General features: G+C 36.0%; 2 protein-coding genes across 4 annotated transcripts in view; one reads left to right on the top strand and one right to left on the bottom strand.

The window, feature by feature from the left end:
- Positions 1–3,668, bottom strand: part of LOC129271661 (CMP-N-acetylneuraminate-poly-alpha-2,8-sialyltransferase-like) — a 29,960-nt gene extending 26,292 nt beyond the window's left edge. Inside the window, exons 1-2 of one of the 2 annotated variants that reach the window (XR_010295027.1) lie at positions 3,407–3,668; positions 2,431–2,543 (exon numbers count right to left, since the gene is read on the bottom strand). Coding sequence is in view for 1 of the 2 variants with exons in the window: in XM_064106300.1 (XP_063962370.1) it covers positions 2,431–2,500 (70 nt within the window). In the remaining variant the exon portion in view is untranslated. The remainder of the gene's footprint in view (positions 1–2,430; positions 2,544–3,406) is intronic. The other variant, XM_064106300.1, reaches the window with a different exon arrangement.
- Positions 3,069–18,343, top strand: part of LOC129272106 (receptor-type tyrosine-protein phosphatase mu-like) — a 38,747-nt gene continuing 23,472 nt past the window's right edge. For both annotated transcript variants that reach the window (XR_010295026.1, XM_064106299.1), the window contains exons 1-14: positions 3,069–3,182; positions 4,660–4,938; positions 5,557–5,817; positions 6,823–6,957; positions 7,874–8,023; positions 8,424–8,552; positions 9,240–9,407; positions 10,077–10,205; positions 11,031–11,300; positions 11,701–11,843; positions 12,207–12,399; positions 13,660–13,831; positions 17,047–17,132; positions 17,546–17,802. Coding sequence is in view for 1 of the 2 variants with exons in the window: in XM_064106299.1 (XP_063962369.1) it covers positions 3,110–3,182; positions 4,660–4,938; positions 5,557–5,817; positions 6,823–6,957; positions 7,874–8,023; positions 8,424–8,552; positions 9,240–9,407; positions 10,077–10,205; positions 11,031–11,300; positions 11,701–11,843; positions 12,207–12,399; positions 13,660–13,831; positions 17,047–17,132; positions 17,546–17,802 (2,445 nt within the window). In the remaining variant the exon portion in view is untranslated. The remainder of the gene's footprint in view (positions 3,183–4,659; positions 4,939–5,556; positions 5,818–6,822; positions 6,958–7,873; positions 8,024–8,423; positions 8,553–9,239; positions 9,408–10,076; positions 10,206–11,030; positions 11,301–11,700; positions 11,844–12,206; positions 12,400–13,659; positions 13,832–17,046; positions 17,133–17,545; positions 17,803–18,343) is intronic.

The following is an 18,343-nucleotide window of genomic DNA, read 5'->3' as shown; positions in this document are numbered from 1 at the left end:
TTGTTTTACTTTTATGTCAAGCCAAGATATGCATTTTACGTTTTATTTAGGTTTGAGCAGGTATTTAGCTTTAATAAAGGTGATAATTCAAATTTAGTAAATTTTGTTACTGTCCCCGGTCTCCCCTACATGTAATATCAGCCACATCGACCCAGCTTTCCAAATTCGTTCCTCCCCCTGCAATAGACAACACTTAATATTGTCACTCTATATAATTAAAGAGCTAATCAGTATGCCTAATACAAATACGTTTCTGGGGAAACAGCCCCTACTCCCTCTTCCAGAGGATATATAGCCTTCAGAAAGCTACACAACTCTTGAATTTTGCACTGGAAATGCCAATTGAGATATATTTCCCATAGGAGGGCTGGGGGGGGGGCGAAAATGCGTTTCCCTCACTTTTAAAGCAGGAGGGGCTACCGACCACCCCAGCCCCCCCCCCCTCGCATCTGGCACACAGTAGATCCTATCAATATAGGGCTTGGCAGGAATGAGGCCTTCAGCTTTTTGAGAGGTTAGACCTTTGGAACTTGCAAAGCTAATCATGTTATGCTAAATTAATGAGTGAGATAAGTTTGGTTTCTTAGGCAAATTTCATGAGTTACTAAATTGGAATTTAATGCATGAGTGAACAGGAATTGTAATTTTAGCGCGGCATTTAAAGTTTTTCTTATGGACCTTAGCAGTGCATTCGTCAGAGTAATGTGATGGTACCTTTTACTTGCAAGAGGGCGAGATATGTTTCATGGTTAACAGGACATTCCTCTTCTTTTGTGTCATTTTACAAATTACAAGTCATATGTACATGTACTCCCCCCTCCGAGTCCACCTTCATTTCTCCTGCTCTCTCTCTCACACTTCCTGGATGGTATAGCCTATTCAGAACTTAACTGCCAAGTGAGCGGTGGCTGATGATGGTCAGTTTTTTTTCACTGAATGATTACCAAGAAATTGACTGATTATGATAATTTATGAAATAATTTATAAAAAAATGAATGTTTGATTGATCATATTGCACATTGATTGAGTTGATTTATTAATAAATTGTTGGTTAAATATATATTGATAGGTAAAATTTGATGCCCAGAATTTTCAGAATCATTAAATCAACATTATTCTTTCCTTCTTTCTTCCTTCCTTTCCCTCTTTTGTCTTTTCTTTTCTGTTCTCATGTTCCTCTCCCCATGACTCTCTCTCTCTCTCTTATTTGGTACCCATGGAAGACCAGCCGCACATAATAATTGGTGCAGCTGAATATGGGTTATCCAACCGTCTTTAAATTTGTCTTAAGTTTGATCTTTTAACTTTCTTTATATGCTTCAATCATTAATTTTTCTTTTCTTTTTTTAATCAATGTTTAGAATTTATTTCATTATGTATGTATATGTTACCCCTTGTATCTCTTTACATGTGTATATATATATATATTGTTATGAATTTTTATGACGGAAATAAAAACCGTAAACAAAAAACAAAACACATTACTGAGATCCACATGATAAAGTTAAAATGCTGCCCCAAAAGTGCAGTTTGTGTTCACTCATGCATTAAAATTCAACTTAATAATTTATGAAATTTGCTTAAACAACCAAAACTGGTCACGATCGATCATTCATTTATCACAACACCCTTACTTTGCAAGTTTCCAAAGGATTTGTCTCTCAAACAGACAGAAATTGGAAGGCTAATTCCAGCCCAGCCTAATTTTCATACCCTTTGTTTAAGTGGGTAGTGCAATTTTCCAACTTTTTGGTGTCATTTGAAAGTTGACTTTATTGGCTTTCATATAGGTCCTATATATATAGGTGTTTTCCCCCAAAGTGAGTTTTTTTATTTCAAAAGTGCTTAGTTTTTTTGGGACGCACTGTAGAGAAATATAGATAGATTTAGGGTTAGTCACCGTGTAATCATTAGTGGTTCTGTTTATAAGCCTATTAGTTGCTAGGACCGTTCAATAAAAGAACCAATATTCATTTCCTGGTATACGCGGTCTACAACAATAAAAGTGGTTCTGTTATGTATATAGGATCGTCATTCAAATTGGATCCCCATATAAAATGATGTATCCCGGGATGTAAAATAGTATTCCGTATTTGTGCTAAAACAATACTTTTTATCAGTCGATGATTTTATCCTCGCACCATATATTGTAAACAAAACATAACAAATTTCTTGATAATAAAAAAAAATACCCTGGCTTTCAATCGACAGTCGCGAGAGCGATATATATCCTTCAGCTTGTCAGACAGGGGCTTGAGACCCCTTCCCATCCAACGTCACAGTGTAATTTATATATATATATATATATATATATATATATATACATACATACATACATACATACATACATACATACATACATACAATACATACATACATACGTATATATATTTGACACTAAAATAGTCAGAAAATAATTTCACATCTTACAATTTTCTGTCCTTTTCTTTCCTATTATAAACAACTTCTTTCCCTTGATCATCAAACTTTTTGGGGTCATGCTGGCCCCATTGAGCCAGGCCGCCTCTATACATCGATCAGTCCTTTAAGAGAATGAGAGAATAAAAAAATAATGATCGAAGGAAAAACGTTAATATATTTGATAATATTATCTGAATAAATGACTCGCAAAGGTAGATTTTCATTAAAAAAATTATATATCACCGGCCGTTTTGCTCACTTTTCGGCGTTCTGGGAATTCTGCCCCATTCCTATTATGTGCCCCTCAACCCCTCATCATTTTTAATCCACGTACTGCCCGAATAAGCATTTATTTTTTTAGTGCAATTTTCTCTGTAGACAGTACATTGAAAGTAAAATGTTTTCTTATAACCTCAAAGCCTCTATAACAGTTGAAAGCTGCTTTCCTAAACTTTTTTGCAGAACATTATGCTTTCATGCCATGGGCTATTATATATTGTAAGTATAAGGCTTACTATCGAAAAAAAAAGATCTTTTGATAATAAATTGTTAAAAATGTAAATTTTAGGATTCTATGTTAATTTGATTCCAAAATCCCTGTCATTTTATAGACGAGGTCATCAAAAAGGTCTTGTGGAAATCGAAACAGAGTTGATATGATCTCAGTGAGAGTGAGAATGCGTTCACAATGGAGGTGCTGTTCCACCATTTCCGGGTGATTTATTTACTGATTTTGAGCATTATCATATTCTTTATACCAGGTAAACCTTATAGATAAGTGTAAATTTAAGTGACTCGCTTATAGTATTAATAGAATTCGGTTTTAATTATCAAGTTAATTGATGTTCAGCCACTCAAATGTGGTGACATCCCGAGTCATCGTCTCGAATTCTATAGAACGGTCCCACAAGTTGCATTTCGTGTAACGCCACTTGCCAGCTAACTTAGGTCTAAATTGTAGTGTTAGTTAGAAATTGCGGCTTACCTCTAGAATCCAATGTCATGTGATGATAATGTCTTGTATGTGTGTTGCCTCGTTCTAACAATACAGTTAATGTCCATGCTCTCATTATCGATTATGACATTGGATTGTAAAGTTACTCCGAAAATAAAATGGTGAAATGCCGAAGTAGGCCTATATGGTAACTTATGTTTCGATCTAGGCATTCTAGCTTATATCAGTCACTATCAGTTGTCTAGACTACCCTGGCCTGGTGTGGCCCTTGTTTCATAAAACTTGTTACAATAAACGATGTGCAATAATAGTTTATAGCTACTGAAAATGAAATCATTCAATTTGATTAGCTGATAGTAGTGATAGTAATCTAGATGTAGAAAATGTGCATTCTATCATGTCTATAATATAAATGGGGCCCCTTTTCATGTTAAAGGCATTATTGTGGACTTTGTCACCATTCCACTCACTGCTGTTTATTCAGTCAATGCTGGTGACAGTTTTTATGTCAGGAACTTTGCCCCCAAGGCGAGCTCTGTTAATTGAGAAGAGAGAAGTTGTTCGTTTTTGGCCTGTTTCACGCCCTAGACTCTAGTAGTCTCCACAGTAGACACTTGGTGTTGCAAACTCAAAGGTAGAAAAACTGCTAGGTAAGAGAGATGGAAAATATCACTATGACTATGAGGTAATTTATTATGGCTTCATTGGCTCAAATTTTCAGAGTACTTGTAATTATAGGTAGACTGACAGTGACAGGGCCTGTGAATTAAAGATACAGTAATGTAAATCTTCATCCTGTTCTTGTTAACTTTTTAATATTTCAGTGATGTTTCTAGTGTTACTTTTCTGGTAAATGCAAAATTAATTTCAACATTAGAAATACACTGTTTGTTTCACATACCGGTACACAAAAGTTTATAAACAATATGTAAAAAATCATGTTTTTAGTAAAGTTTTTTATCAATAATTATATAATTTGCTATGTTTTCTAGCTTTATATAATTGGTATCACTTAAATTGTATTTACTTTTCAGTCGAAAAGTACTTTGAGATTGTTCGCTCTTTCTTTTGACAAAGACTTTATAGAACTTAAAAGTGTTTGTTTTAGGCCTGTAAAAATCCCTCAAAAAATTAGCTATTGCTTTATTATCTTAAAAAGCTATTTATCTCTGTGAAACTGGCTAACCTTTTCATCATTCCTGTTAATGCTATTCCTAATAAGAATAAATAATCATCAATTAAATTCACATTTGTAATCATGAGCTATTGATTTTCATTTTTAGGTGAAAGCGTATCTTTTATTGGGGTTACTTCCACACCGTATGGAGCTGGTCAGGTAGCAAGGTTTGCCTTCCTCGTAAGATCAGGCTCTTCCACTGCCTTACGAGCTGTCAAACTAGGTGTCAATCCACCATCGGAGACTGTTTCGACATTGGATTATATATATGATTCATCAACATTCAACTTCGTAAGCACAAGTAGTAATGCAGTCGGAGCTTTTCTTGGAAGGGCAACAGCTGGTGATAGAGAAGAGACAACGATTATCATTCATGCTTCAAATAGTAAGTGAGATCACTGGAAACTTACTTTGCATTTAAAGATCACTCCAAGAAGGCAAGAAAAGCGATCTTCATGAGAAAGTGGTCTTAGTGGACTGGTTCCTTAAAACATGTTTTAATTTGGAATCTTAAAGGGAAAACAAATTTGTGATCTTTATAGACAGGTCTTTGTCGACTCTGGGCCCTTCTTTAAAGGTGTTTGTTATAAAGAAGATTTAACTGTATTCATTGGATAGATCACTGCACCATGTGTCATGCGGTGCAAGGTTTATCTACTTGTCACCGTATGAAAATAAATTAATAAGAATCTTTATATTTAATTTTAATCCAGTAGTTATAGTCTGAAAGTGATGATAAAAACATGTTTCATATTATTTTTTTTGTTAAAACTGTACTTTTGAACCAAATTTCTGAGAAGTCATTCCAATTGATGTGCAATTGATGGTTATTAATAATGTTGGCTGATTGGAATTCCTTAATGTCTCTAAAGCCTTGTATGTAAGATACCCTCAGTTCATTAGAACCATGTGCATATCCCATGATTTGATAGACCAAACTGTCTTTCAAGTAAGAACTTGACCATGATATTTTATTGTTAATCTTCGTTCTTTTGATAACCAGGAGCCTTTGAGCCATCTGGTGGAAAGGTAACAGTGATGGCCAACATAGGAGATAACATCACACTTTCAGTAGTGAATCTTGATGGTGTTAATGAGAGTACTATAGAGTGGCAACGCTTCTCGGACTTTTCGACTGTCCAGATGGGCGGTGTTGATTATACCATTGTAGGTGTAAGACCGGGGGATGCTGATTATTATGGGACATTTCAGACAGGCCAGAGGGCATCACTCAGATATAGTCTCATCAAGCTTATTGTCAGAGGTATGTTGTAGGGCTGCACCAGCGTAGAAAACACACCCCATCCCAGTCTAAATTGCCCCTTAAGTGAAATGCTTTTGGGGTGACTCTCTTTTCTAGAGTAGTCTTGAGGTCTGTGACAAACAATATATATTAGAGAATATTAAGAAAATCAATCTTTTTCAGAAAGCAGAATAAATATAATTTGCATTTACCTCTGAACGCACAGAAAGTATCCCTTGAAATGAAAAGAATAGCCCCACAAATTCAACAGGTTGGCCCATTGTGAAAAAAATTGCTTAAAATAAGCTTATTTCATACTGTCATATTGTTCGACTGTTGCCAGCTGGGCAATTTGAAAATGATCAACCTTCGTGTACAACCTCCATTTTCTCAATTATTTTATACCTCACTTCATAAACTGACCAAGCCATGGTTCTTTGAGAACATTACAGTCTGTCAAACGAACAAGAAATCATGATGGTCTCACATATAGGGGTCAGACGTACATATTTTATGGAATTGCCCATTTGCAAAAAAAAAACACACAAAAAACACGATAATGATGTATTGCTACATGTATCAGTGAATAAATGTTAAACATTGTCAAGCAATGTTCACATAACAATTTTTTTTAGCTCAGACTTATCAAATGAAGATTGGGGAATAGGATAAGGTAAGCACTGTAGCTTGAGCAAGTTATCAAGATCAATGAACAATGTTGAATTTGAAACAATGTGTTAAGATACATTGTACAATGGTATTACCCCTTTCATCACAAATGAAAATGATTCCAATGGATCATTTCATGGTAATGCATATCGAAAAAGGATGAATGTTTTTGTGTAGATCATTTGCATTTATTTTTACTCTGTAGAAAGGTTGTAGTAAATCTGTGACCTGTACGCTGCATGGTCCAAGTTTGGTCCAATCATGGCACTAGTTTGTACACCACCCCTCCAATCTTTGCCTTATGCTTTCTATCTGTGATCATATTACCATTTCTATTTTCTCTTGCTTTCTTCACAGCCTGTCCAGCTGGTTTATACAGCGCACCATTGTGTAATTTGGTGTGTCCAAACTGCTACAATGGCGGTGTATGCAGTGATGTCACGGGAGAATGCATATGCGCTCCGGGATTCGATGGACCAAACTGTCGTACAGGTAAGCATCTGTGTGTGCCTGGGATTTTATGGATTAAACTGCCTGTAAAAGAGTAAGATGTGTGATATCAGAAGGGAATGTAAATGTTCTCCAAGATTCAATGGACCAACTTGTCTTACAGGTAAGAACCTGCGATGTTACAGGAGAATATATATGCCCTCCAGGATTCGATGGACCAATACAGATTAGAGCTAGAGGTTACTATGAAATACAGGAAAAATAAACCCCCAATATTAAAGGCTGTTGTTACATCTTGACTAATGTCCGCACTTCTTCCTGCACTCCTGTGGCTTATCAATATGCAGATGTACTCTGAAATAGCAGTATAGTTGATAGTTTCTTAAGCTGTTTTGAGCTTCTTGTCTAAAATTGATGGCGTTCAAGTTAAAATCTGGATTGGAGCAAGAGGCAAGTTTTGAATAGTTTTCGCTGCTGGGAGCAACAAACAACTACCACTGATTATTTGTGTGACCCCATCAAGGCATAGAATCCTTTGGCAATGCATCAATCCACATTTGCCACTCTTCACCCAGGTGCTAAATGGGTACCTGGTAGGATGTGAAAGTTACTGTAGCTTGTCTAGCACTGTGAGCGCCTCACACGGTGACTGGATGGAATACTCCCTAGGGAGTGGAGAATGCATATGTTATGTGTGGGTATGATTGATTGAATCTGATGACCAGGGTAATTGTAATATGCGAGTGCTTACACGTAGATGTCCATGTCCCAAGTGCCAATAACCAATCTATTCTTACTACTAAATTCAATCTTGTGTGCTCATGGCAATGTATAATTCCAAGTTCACAGGTTTAAAGTAGAAACTCAAAGTCAGTTCAACTTTGGAATTACAGAATTCACTTTTATACATATGATTTTCCTTACTGTACATGTTTGGTCTCTTTATCTTTATTTTCAGAATGTGGTGAGTCTCAGTTTGGTTGGGACTGCAGTCAGTCATGTGGAGTAGGGAATACATTATCATTGTGTTCAGGGAGTCATGTATGTCTCCCTGATCCATACGGGTGCAATTGCCTTGCGGGATTCACCGGGAACCAATGTGACCAACGTGAGTATTAAAATGAATTAAGTGATAATGATAATACTACGAGAAAATAGGAAACACTATACATCTGTATCATTACATGTAACATTGGAAAAAATGGTTACATTGAACACATTGATGGATAACGTTAACATATAAAAAATCATGCAGATGAAAAGACATCATGCAATATAAACAAATAGCACTCCTGGTGCTTCTTAAAAGTGGGGGTACTAAAAATTTCATTAATACTCTTTGGTATTTTGTTCCAAATAATGGATGCTCTGATTCCGAAGCGTTTGACGAGGAGTGTGAAGTAGAATCTAGGTTTGACCAATTAGTAGCTCAAAGACCTGTAGTTAAATAGACCATTTGCTTTTAGATGAAGTGGATATACCTCATTCTCTTGGCCTCTATCTCTTAGCTTGTCCTGCTGGTACATATGGAGCCGGTTGTAGTGAGACCTGTCACTGTCTATCATCATGTGACAGGTTTACTGGTCAGTGTTCGGATGGTCAGTGTCAAGAAGGATGGTCAGGATCAAATTGTCAAGGTAACCCTAAACTGTGCTTCAATGTGCCTCAGTTTCAGCTTCCCATATATCCGTAAATGGACATTGTTTAGATCCGTTTACAAGAAAAGTATAGTTTGGGGTAAATATAGACAGTTTAGTCATTTTCTGTATCAAACAGAAGAGCGGTTCTTGCTGAAAATTGCAGTCTCATCACAAATGCTGCCAATTTGAAATCTCATTAGGTATGGTGATTAGAACTTTTTGAAAATAAAAAAATAAAAAAATCAATAAATTTCTGATTCTTTGTGCGGCCTTGTTCAAACATTTACCAAACTGCTTGTCTGATATTTCTTTCTCCCCCCCAAGGCAATTCTCTTTTGGTTGGATTCGCCTTCATCCTTAAACCATTGTGTCATTAATTCAGTGTATAGATGATATGTTCTGTTGATAGGCTGTTCTCTTCTCCTCTTTCTCCTTTTCCTCCTTCTATACATCCTCCTCTTTATGTTCCTCCTTTACTGCTGTGTTCCTTTCCTCCACCCCCTCCTTCTCTTTCCAATTCTCTTTATTTTCCTTCTCCCCTTCCAACTCATTTGCCTTCTCCATTTTCTTCGCTTTCTTGTCTTATTTTTTTCATATCTTCCTTGTTATTGATTTTGTTCTCATTCTTCTTATTCTTCCTCTTTGTCTTCATTCTTGATTTACTATGATTATTCTCTTTGATAGTTCCTCCAACATGTCCTGATGGATACTACGGCGTGAACTGTACAGACCTGTGCCACTGTTTGGATAATGGACCTTGTGATAGAATCACTGCTATCTGCTATAGTACAGGTGGTCTCTGTATGCCTGGGTATGCATCCAATCAAGTTCAACTAGCTGATTGTCAGTCATGTAAGTATATGATTGTAAAGAGCATTGGAAGAACTGTGCAATCAATTGCAAGTCTGTTAAAGTGCTTCAGAGTTGCTTCAATTGCAAATGATTGTTTTCCCACTCTGTGCAACTTATGGTATGCATGTAACTTGATTTTCTATAGCGTAAAGGGTTGTATTTATGCAGTATAGGTATTTAAAATTGATTGCAATTTTTTTTTCAAACAACATGCCATATGACAATTCATTGCATTTTGGATCAATCTCTTGCATTATGGATGGGATTTGAACCTATGACCCTCTGTTTTAAAGTCCAGAGACTCGTCGGCTTCCCGCAAGAAGGGACTTATAGTATGATTCAATAAGTAAAAAAAATATTTCAAAATTTCAAGTAAAACTCAAAATATCAGAAAATAAAAAAGGGCTTAAAGACAATAATCATAAAAATTACTCTATGTCCCTTCTTGCGGGAAGCTGACGGACTGATCCACTGGGCCACAATGCTTTTCTTTTCTGCTCACTCAGTTGGATACTTTTAAAGTTTTTGTCACCCAGTTACATCATAATGAACTTTTGTTAGGACTTTAATTGTGAAAAGTCTTATTTCATGAGAAAATTTTTATCACCCAGCTAAATCATAATCGACATTTAAAAATTCTTATTTGTCTGTAAATTGTCTTTTTTTTAGATGAAGGATGTTTTGATGATTGTAGTAAGACCTGCCATTGCCAAGGTGGTTCCCAGTCATGTGACAATATGACAGGAGTATGTGCGGGAAGATGTCAGTCTGAATGGATAGGACCTTCATGCCAAACAGGTATATATCATCTTCACTCTTAGATAGGCTTGTTCGGACTAGGGACAAAAATGTCTTCTCTTACGTTTTTTTTAGACTCGATGTTACTTTATGGTGACTATTTTGCATTTTACTAGGGTGATATAGGACACTTTAATGGCTAAATATCCCTCTCTGCTCAACCCCTGTGGTTTTGTTTTTGTTACTTCTTTTGGCATGCCGTGACAATAATCAGCTATCTTTGTTTTTGTGTAAAGAGTCAGTGAGATATGATGAGGCAAAAACATATATATTTATTTTTGCAACACAATAGATAGCTGTGGATCTTTTACTTTTGTCGCAAGGCAATAGTGAATTATTGACCAATCAAATTCTTCAAAATTTAGCACGTTATATTGGTACACTGTCAAACTTATACTACCATGAAACATGACACATGTCAATCATCTTGAAGTGATTGTCCAGCTATGGCCCATGCTTGTAGCTGTGATTCATTATCTCAATCACAATATGACTTTTACATCTCGGGGTGTTCAAAGAAAATTATTGCAGTTACAGGTAATTGAAAAATTGTCATTGCAAATTTACAATTGATTAATCAATAATAACTGTAGGAAAGTAACTTCTCAACTTCCTTTTCAAAAAGGAAACCAGCAATTGAGTGCATATTCGCGGGTAGTTGCGAGGCTTATGATTGATTTTCAGACCCAAAATTGACTTGGCGATTGATTGCAGGTTTCTAGCAACATCCCATGAGACAAAATTAAAATAGTTACAATGATGATGTTACATGTAATTCCACAGGTGTGCTTTTATTTTTGTTTCCATTTATTTTGCTCCCTTCAGGTGTTGTGCACTCGTCATATAAGAAGGTAAATCGTGGCCAGCCTCTTGATGTGATGTGTGTGTTCCATTCTCCAAAGAATATATCATCCTTGACTATGTCTGCCAGGCTTGGTACAGCCATTGGCCCTGTGGTAGACTCTGCTGACATCGAGACTGTTGGACAGTTCTACAATGTGACGTTCACTATTACCAACGGGGAAACTTTGGTCTACTGTGAGGTGTCTGCTGATGGGGAATCCGCGTCCTCCGGAGTTAATCTTGATTATTTTGGTAAGATAGAATCAATGATGATTATGACTTTGTGTTATTTATTTTTAAGCTTTATACAGTGCTCCCCAGGAAAAGAGGATTCCATTTTCAGAGATACATATCACAATTATGAAATTGAAATTGACATTAGAATTCGACAGTAGTAGTAGATATACATGTTTCTACCTTATCTCTACCCCATCGCATGAACATTTGTATAAGGTTAACTTGCAATCCAATGGTAATAACTACCATGGTAACAATGCTCACCAACCAATCAAATTCAAGGACTAGGTAGTTACAATTTAAGTCTAAGTTGTATCTTTTATTCAACCGGCGCCCAGACTGACTACATAAATAGTATTGAATTCCTCTAATCCTTACATAATCTCATTTCTTCTGATACTATCTTAACTTTCAGTTCTTCCGACATTGATGATGGCACCCTCTGTTGTTAGCTATACCACTGAGAATGCTACAATTGACTGGCTTGGCTGGAAAGCAGAGAATAAGTCTCTTGATGGGGGAGATGGCCCTATCATCGGATACAATGTATATTACGATGTAAGTCAGGTTTATTATTTCATTTGTTTTGTCACTTTGCAGTAGATTATACCACAATCTCTCTGAGAGCTGCATACTATTTTCCCTGCTTTAGCAGCTCGGTAGCAGCATGAACATTGCTAGGTTTCTATAATATTCATTAATGTATATATCATAACACAGAATGTTTCCTTAAAATTTATATTATTGTTTTAATAGGTCGGTAGCAGCGTGAACATGGCCAGGTTTCTATTATTTTCTTAAAAACGTTTACTATTGCGTCAATGGTTTGGTAGCAGCGTGAACATGGCCATTCTTATTCATAAATGTTTATTATATAACATAGAATCTTTCCTTACTAAACAATTATTGTCATTTTGTTAGGTCGGTAGCACCATGAACATGGCTGGGTTTGTAACATCTGATGAAGGCAATATGATGGGAAGCTACGTATACACCGTGATGGGGCTATCTCCAGGGAACACGTATAAATTCTCTGTAGCAGCGGTGAGAAAAGGTGAAGGAGGAGAAGGACCCAGGGGACCGGAGTCACAGCCAGTTACCTTACCATTACCAGGTTAGTTTGTTAAAGCAAAGTAAATGTACCTGTAGTTGCAACAAGTAATGATTTTATTGTTCTGCTTTATCACATGCACAAGCGTATAGATGGCGGAGGGTCATGGACCCCCCAAAAATAAACAGGGAAAAAGAAAGGAAAATGGTGAAATGTGCTATCAATTGATTATATCAAAATATATCACAAAATTATATTTTCATTTTAAAAAGTTCAAATTTTTGCCCTATACGCAAAGTTAAATCTGTCCTCCAAAATTTTGGCTCACTACATACGCCGTTGATAATCATAGTGTAAACGAAATCTGGGACTGTGATCTCATGCCCTTTTATGTAGTGGCCAAGTTACTTCATTTCCAAGATTTTGTTGCCCTCTGTGAAAATTAATTAAGAACTAAGGCTGTAGGGCTATGTGCATTAGATGCAGTATACACTTATGAAAAGCAATCAGACATTCATTATCAATTTGGTTTAAGATTATAAATGTGATTAGATTGTGATCTTTCTTGAAAACTAAGGAATACATGGAAGTATATTGTAAATATTTAATTTCTCGCAAATATTCTGAAATGAATATTTCATGGTGTAGCAGAAGGTTTTGTTATCTTTATATCATAAGACATGTTAATATGGATCAAGGAAACTTTTGAGGACCTTGGGTCTTGGGCTAATGCTGTTGAAAGTTGCTGTAGCATACAGGCTTTAAAGTTTGTCTAATATTTTTGTTTGGTTCATTCATGTTAATTGTATTGGACTATTACTTAAACACTAAAAATCCCACCAACCTGTAGTGACCGTTTTTATTGAATGGGTCTTGATGAGAATATGAATTATGACTATTGCACAAGAACTGGTTACCTCCACTGAAAACAAACACTTTCAATTTACGCCATATAAATAAATATAAGGAGATTTCATGTAAAACAAAAAGATTTCAGAACAGTGCTCTTCCAAGTCTGACCAGATTATTAAATAAGTACCATGGTAATCAAGTTTGAAATTTGTGTAATGAATGTGCAATATTATATTATCTATCATTTTATTTTTTTATCCATTTTAACTCCATTTTTAACTGCATATATGTAATTTTAATTTGTATATTCATTGTTTATCTTAGTAATTTTGATTATTGTTATATATTGGCATTGTGTAAACATGTACAATTCAGTCTGTGACTGCCAATCATGTTTTTTGCAATAAACCTGAATTGAATTGAATAGAAATTGTGAATTGTTAAATCTGATGTATTTTGATACTCGTGTAGCTTCAACGACATCTATGCCAACAACAGTAGAAAGCAAAACAACCACAGCAGAGGTGACGCTGGCTTCTCCTGCCAATGATCAACTACTCTTGTACATAATTGTACCGGTTATCATCGTTGTATGCATCATCATCATCGTTCTTGTCATGGTAGTCGTTGGAATTCAGAGAAGGTATGTGGAAAAGAGAAACATTTAGAGCATTTTCTCCTGGAAAGGACAGTTTCACTCCCACAGTGTCCCACAGTTTAAAACACACTGGGAAATCATCTTCACAGTTATATATTTGAGAACTTCAACAGGGTGAAACACCCCTTACGTAGTGCACTATGTGACTACAATGAACATTGACACAGAGAATCGAGTATTGTCGGCGTTCTTCCAAACCATTGTAATAATAATAATAATAATAGATGCAATTTATAAGGCGCCAAATCCATTAAAAATATAATGCTCAAGGCGCACGGTGAAAAAGTGAAAAGAGTGAGAAAAAAATAGCATATATAGAGGTGAAAAATAATATTGGTTAATCATGTGTATGCAGCATTGTACAAGTATGTTTTCAGTTTTTTTTTTAATAATTCTACAGACTTGGTGTCACGGATAACAAGAGGAAGAGAGTTCCAGAGTGAAGGACCCGCATGTATGAAAGCCCTATCCCCCCATTTTGATTTACATTTGGGAACAAACAGAAATCCTGGGTTTTGGGACCGTAAAGATTGAGAAGGGGTATATCTATTAATGAGAGTGATATTGTACTGTGGAGCGGTGCCGTGAACACAGTGATAAACAAGCAAAAGAATTTTGAATATTACGCGATCACTAATTTGCAACCAGTGCAGATCTTTAAGTACAGGGGTGATGTGGCTTGATTTGGTACTCAATGATATTATACGAGCAGCAGCATTCTGAAGTTTCTGTAAACATGTTATTTGAGATTTGGGAAGGTTGAACAGTAGGGCATTGCCAAAATCAAGTCTAGATGATATTAAAGCATGTACAATCTTCTCTGTGGCACTACGGGTCAGGTACAGTATTTACGTATGAAACCAAGGTTACGTAACTGGTAACGGACAGATTTGCAAACATGTTGAATATGAGAAGACATAGTCATGCTTGAATCGAGGAACACACCAAGATTACGACAAGCTTGAGATACGGCAATATTATGACCTGCAATGTTAATAGATGTAACAGTTATTTTAGACAACTGACTCTTCGAACCGAACAATAAGAATTCACATTTAGCAAAGTTTAACTTCAAAGAATGTGAACTTAACCAAGTATGAACATCTCTTACACATCTTTCAAGATTGTAAATCGCGCCAGCGGCTGAATGGGGCTTGAAGGATACAAAAATCTGGATATCGTCTGCGTAAATATGATAATGCAGAGAGTAATTCCGGAAAACGTTTTTCAGTCCTATCAGGTATAATGAGAAGAGGACCGGCCCGCCCACAGAGCCTTGCGGAACACCACAGGTCAGAGGTAAAAACTCAGAAGAACAGCCATTGATCATGACTGCTTGTGAATGACATGACAAATATGACCTGAACCACTCTAAGGCTCTACCTTTTACTCCGAGAGATTTAAGAGAATTCAACAAAACATTATGGTTAACAGTGTCGAAGGCAGAAGACAGATCGAGGAGTATCATGGCAGTTACCTTTTCTACATCCATTTCATGGAGAATGGAACTAGATACATTAAGAAGGAGGGTCTCTCAAATTATCTTTGAATCGATCGCGACCACCCCTCTTACCTCGATGTGTCTTCCGTCTATTAATGCTTAGAGACAATAACCTGTTGTACAGCTCCTTATTTATGGAGCGAAATTGAGAAGAATATCCTGTGTTTAAGGAATACAGAGTATCAACATCATAGGTATAAGTTTTGACATTAACTATTGGAGATCTTATTTCGCCATGAGAGCCTTGTCCTAGATTGACTGGCCCAGGATTTGGATTTACATCACCAGAAATCAAGATTAAAATCCTTAAAGCAGAATCAGCGTTAGAATAATATTGAACAGGAGAACCAATGAACTTATGAGTCAGCATGTATTTCTTGGGTGAAGGTTTAACATAAACACCAGTAACATCATGTACAGAGTCTAATACATAGCCTTGATTAACTGGGTAGCACTTGCAGTGCAGTATACAAAAAGGCAACAACAATGCTACAAAAGAGGTGATCTTCATTGTGAGGTGAATGATCACCAAGTTTACAATAGCAATACAAAGGAATGGTATAGGCTTGAGTGAACAGCTTCACTGTACAAAGTAGTGAATAGATCTACATGTATAGCATGTGTAACATGGCTGCATGCATGTACACTCAACAATTAGCCAAACTCAAAAAAAATTCACAGAGAAAATGTAAGAAAAGTACAAACCAATATTACTCCAAATTAGTCTAGTAGCTTCCAGGAGATAAGTACAAACATATGCAAATAACTACATACACAAATCATACCAAAATTAAGATAAATGGAACAAAAATAACAGAGCAGTGCAGTGTAGGCGGGCCGCCGCTGGCGCACATAACCAAAATTGTATGTATCAGTCAATTTGTGTAAAAAAAAACCAATTGATTTTAGTTTCTGAGATATGTGGGGATATTCATGGAGATGCTTTACAAAAAAAATGTGTACTGTAGCAAAGCAAACAACAGCTACGCGCACTGAATATGCAAATGCGCGGTCTATTAAACCATCGTATTTGTACTGCATTGAGTTTGCACATGAAAGAGCGATAACGTTTTGCTTGATCGCTCACATAGAAATTATGGTCAGGGTTGTTGTATCCTCTATGGCATTTTTGTACACAGAAAATCCAAACTGCTCAAACAAAAATTACAAGCATGTAGCTCTTTGGCAATATTTTCTCTGATTCTTGGTTTTGTGGAAAAATAAAGATGCCAATGTCAAGCAATTGTCTTGGTCTTTCCAACCATGTATTCTTCTAGCAATGAAAATGTTGTAAGACTGGGGAACAAAGTGTGGAAATTATAGTAAACTTTGAAGTTGAACTTCTCAGAAATTGGTTTGCATTGTGTATGCATTATGTACGTTATGTGTGTGTGTGATTCAGCGGTTCGGATGACCGACAATATAAGCAATTTTTTCTCCAATCATTTGCATCCCTAGATGGCTCTTGGCATAGCCAAATGATCAGCCTATGGTCTAGCCACTTCCAATCTGTGATGCACAACTCCACTAATGACCAAGACACTGTACTGCAGGTTCAAGTGAGACCTCATGATATCTGAATAAAATGTGACGTTCAATATTTTTGAAAACCTTCATTATTCAACCATTTATACAGTGTTACATGTGTACAGTATAGGGGAAGAATTATTTGTTACCTTGTATTTGTGTTATTATACAGGAAAAGGAGAAAGATGTTTCACGATAGAAGGGAACGCATTGTTTTAGAAACTCAAGCTATGAATGAATATGATGATGAACACAAAGGTGAGTAAGCTCATCAATATGGATGATTCATTAATTATAGACCCTGTCTTACATATTGTTGTGATGATCCAATCAATCTCACCTATGGAAATCAATCAATGTCATAATTCATTATACAGGAAATGCTTGCAACATCCTTTTGAAAGCAAAGTGGAGCACTGATACAGATCAATTTTAGCACTTTACTTCTTGAATCCTGATGAGCCATGTTATCGGCAATTGATTGTTGGAATATGATTTACCTGAAATATCAAAAATGATATTCACTTACCCGATAGCCCAATGATAACATGATGTAAGTGAGCTTATGCATCAAGTGTGACCTACAATTTTTTTAATGAATGAATGTTCAATTCTTATTAATTGAAACACTTCAAGTTGAAAATGAAGAATTTCTTTGATGTCCATTACAGCTGAGAACCATAATGAAGCCTACGAAGAAAAGACATACTTGACCGCAAATCATGAGAAGGACAATGAGAAGCTCCAAGGGAAATCCCCTCAGCGTCCTGTCTCCCCGCCCCCTGATGTTCCTGACGGTGGACCCACAGAGGGACCCCCTACTGCCAAGCGACCACCTTCACATAAACCTAAGCCCATTGTCGTAGCAGACTTTGCAAACTACGTTCAAAGGAATCGCAGATCTAGGGCATTTGAAGAGGAATGGTCGGTGAGTATTCTTTGTTTTATCTAGTAGAGGTACATATAGTTTCTCAAATATCAATTAATTTAGTTTAATATAATTGATTTGATTAATTTATTTGATAACTTAAATCATCAAATAATTAACTTGATTGATTTAATTAATTAATATTCATAATTCAAATTGGCAACAGTTGAAGGAATTCTCCGGGCTGAAGATAATCTATATCTCAATAAAAAGAGTAAAATTCACAGAGCAAAATGCTGAATATTTGATCAAAATCAGATAACAAATACTAGTAACATAGTTATTGAATTTTAAAGATTTGCATTATTCTGGTGAAACAGTTCGAGGCATGTCTTCATGAATATTTATTAGGTGTGCTGATGATGTCGTATCCCCATTTGTTCTTTTGTATTTTATTATATGAAATTAGGATTATTAAAAAATTTTCTACCAAGAACTAAAACAATTGAATTGACAACTGCTTAAGTGCACTAGTTATTTCTTGTTGCAACTTATTTTATCCTACTGGAGACACATCATTTACACATTTATGAAAAAATGA

This window comes from Lytechinus pictus, chromosome 11 (assembly GCF_037042905.1).
Source record: "Lytechinus pictus isolate F3 Inbred chromosome 11, Lp3.0, whole genome shotgun sequence".
Lineage (NCBI taxonomy): Eukaryota > Metazoa > Echinodermata > Echinoidea > Temnopleuroida > Toxopneustidae > Lytechinus > Lytechinus pictus.
Note: the sequence above shows the minus strand (reverse complement) of the source record. Positions and strands in the feature narration are given on the sequence as shown.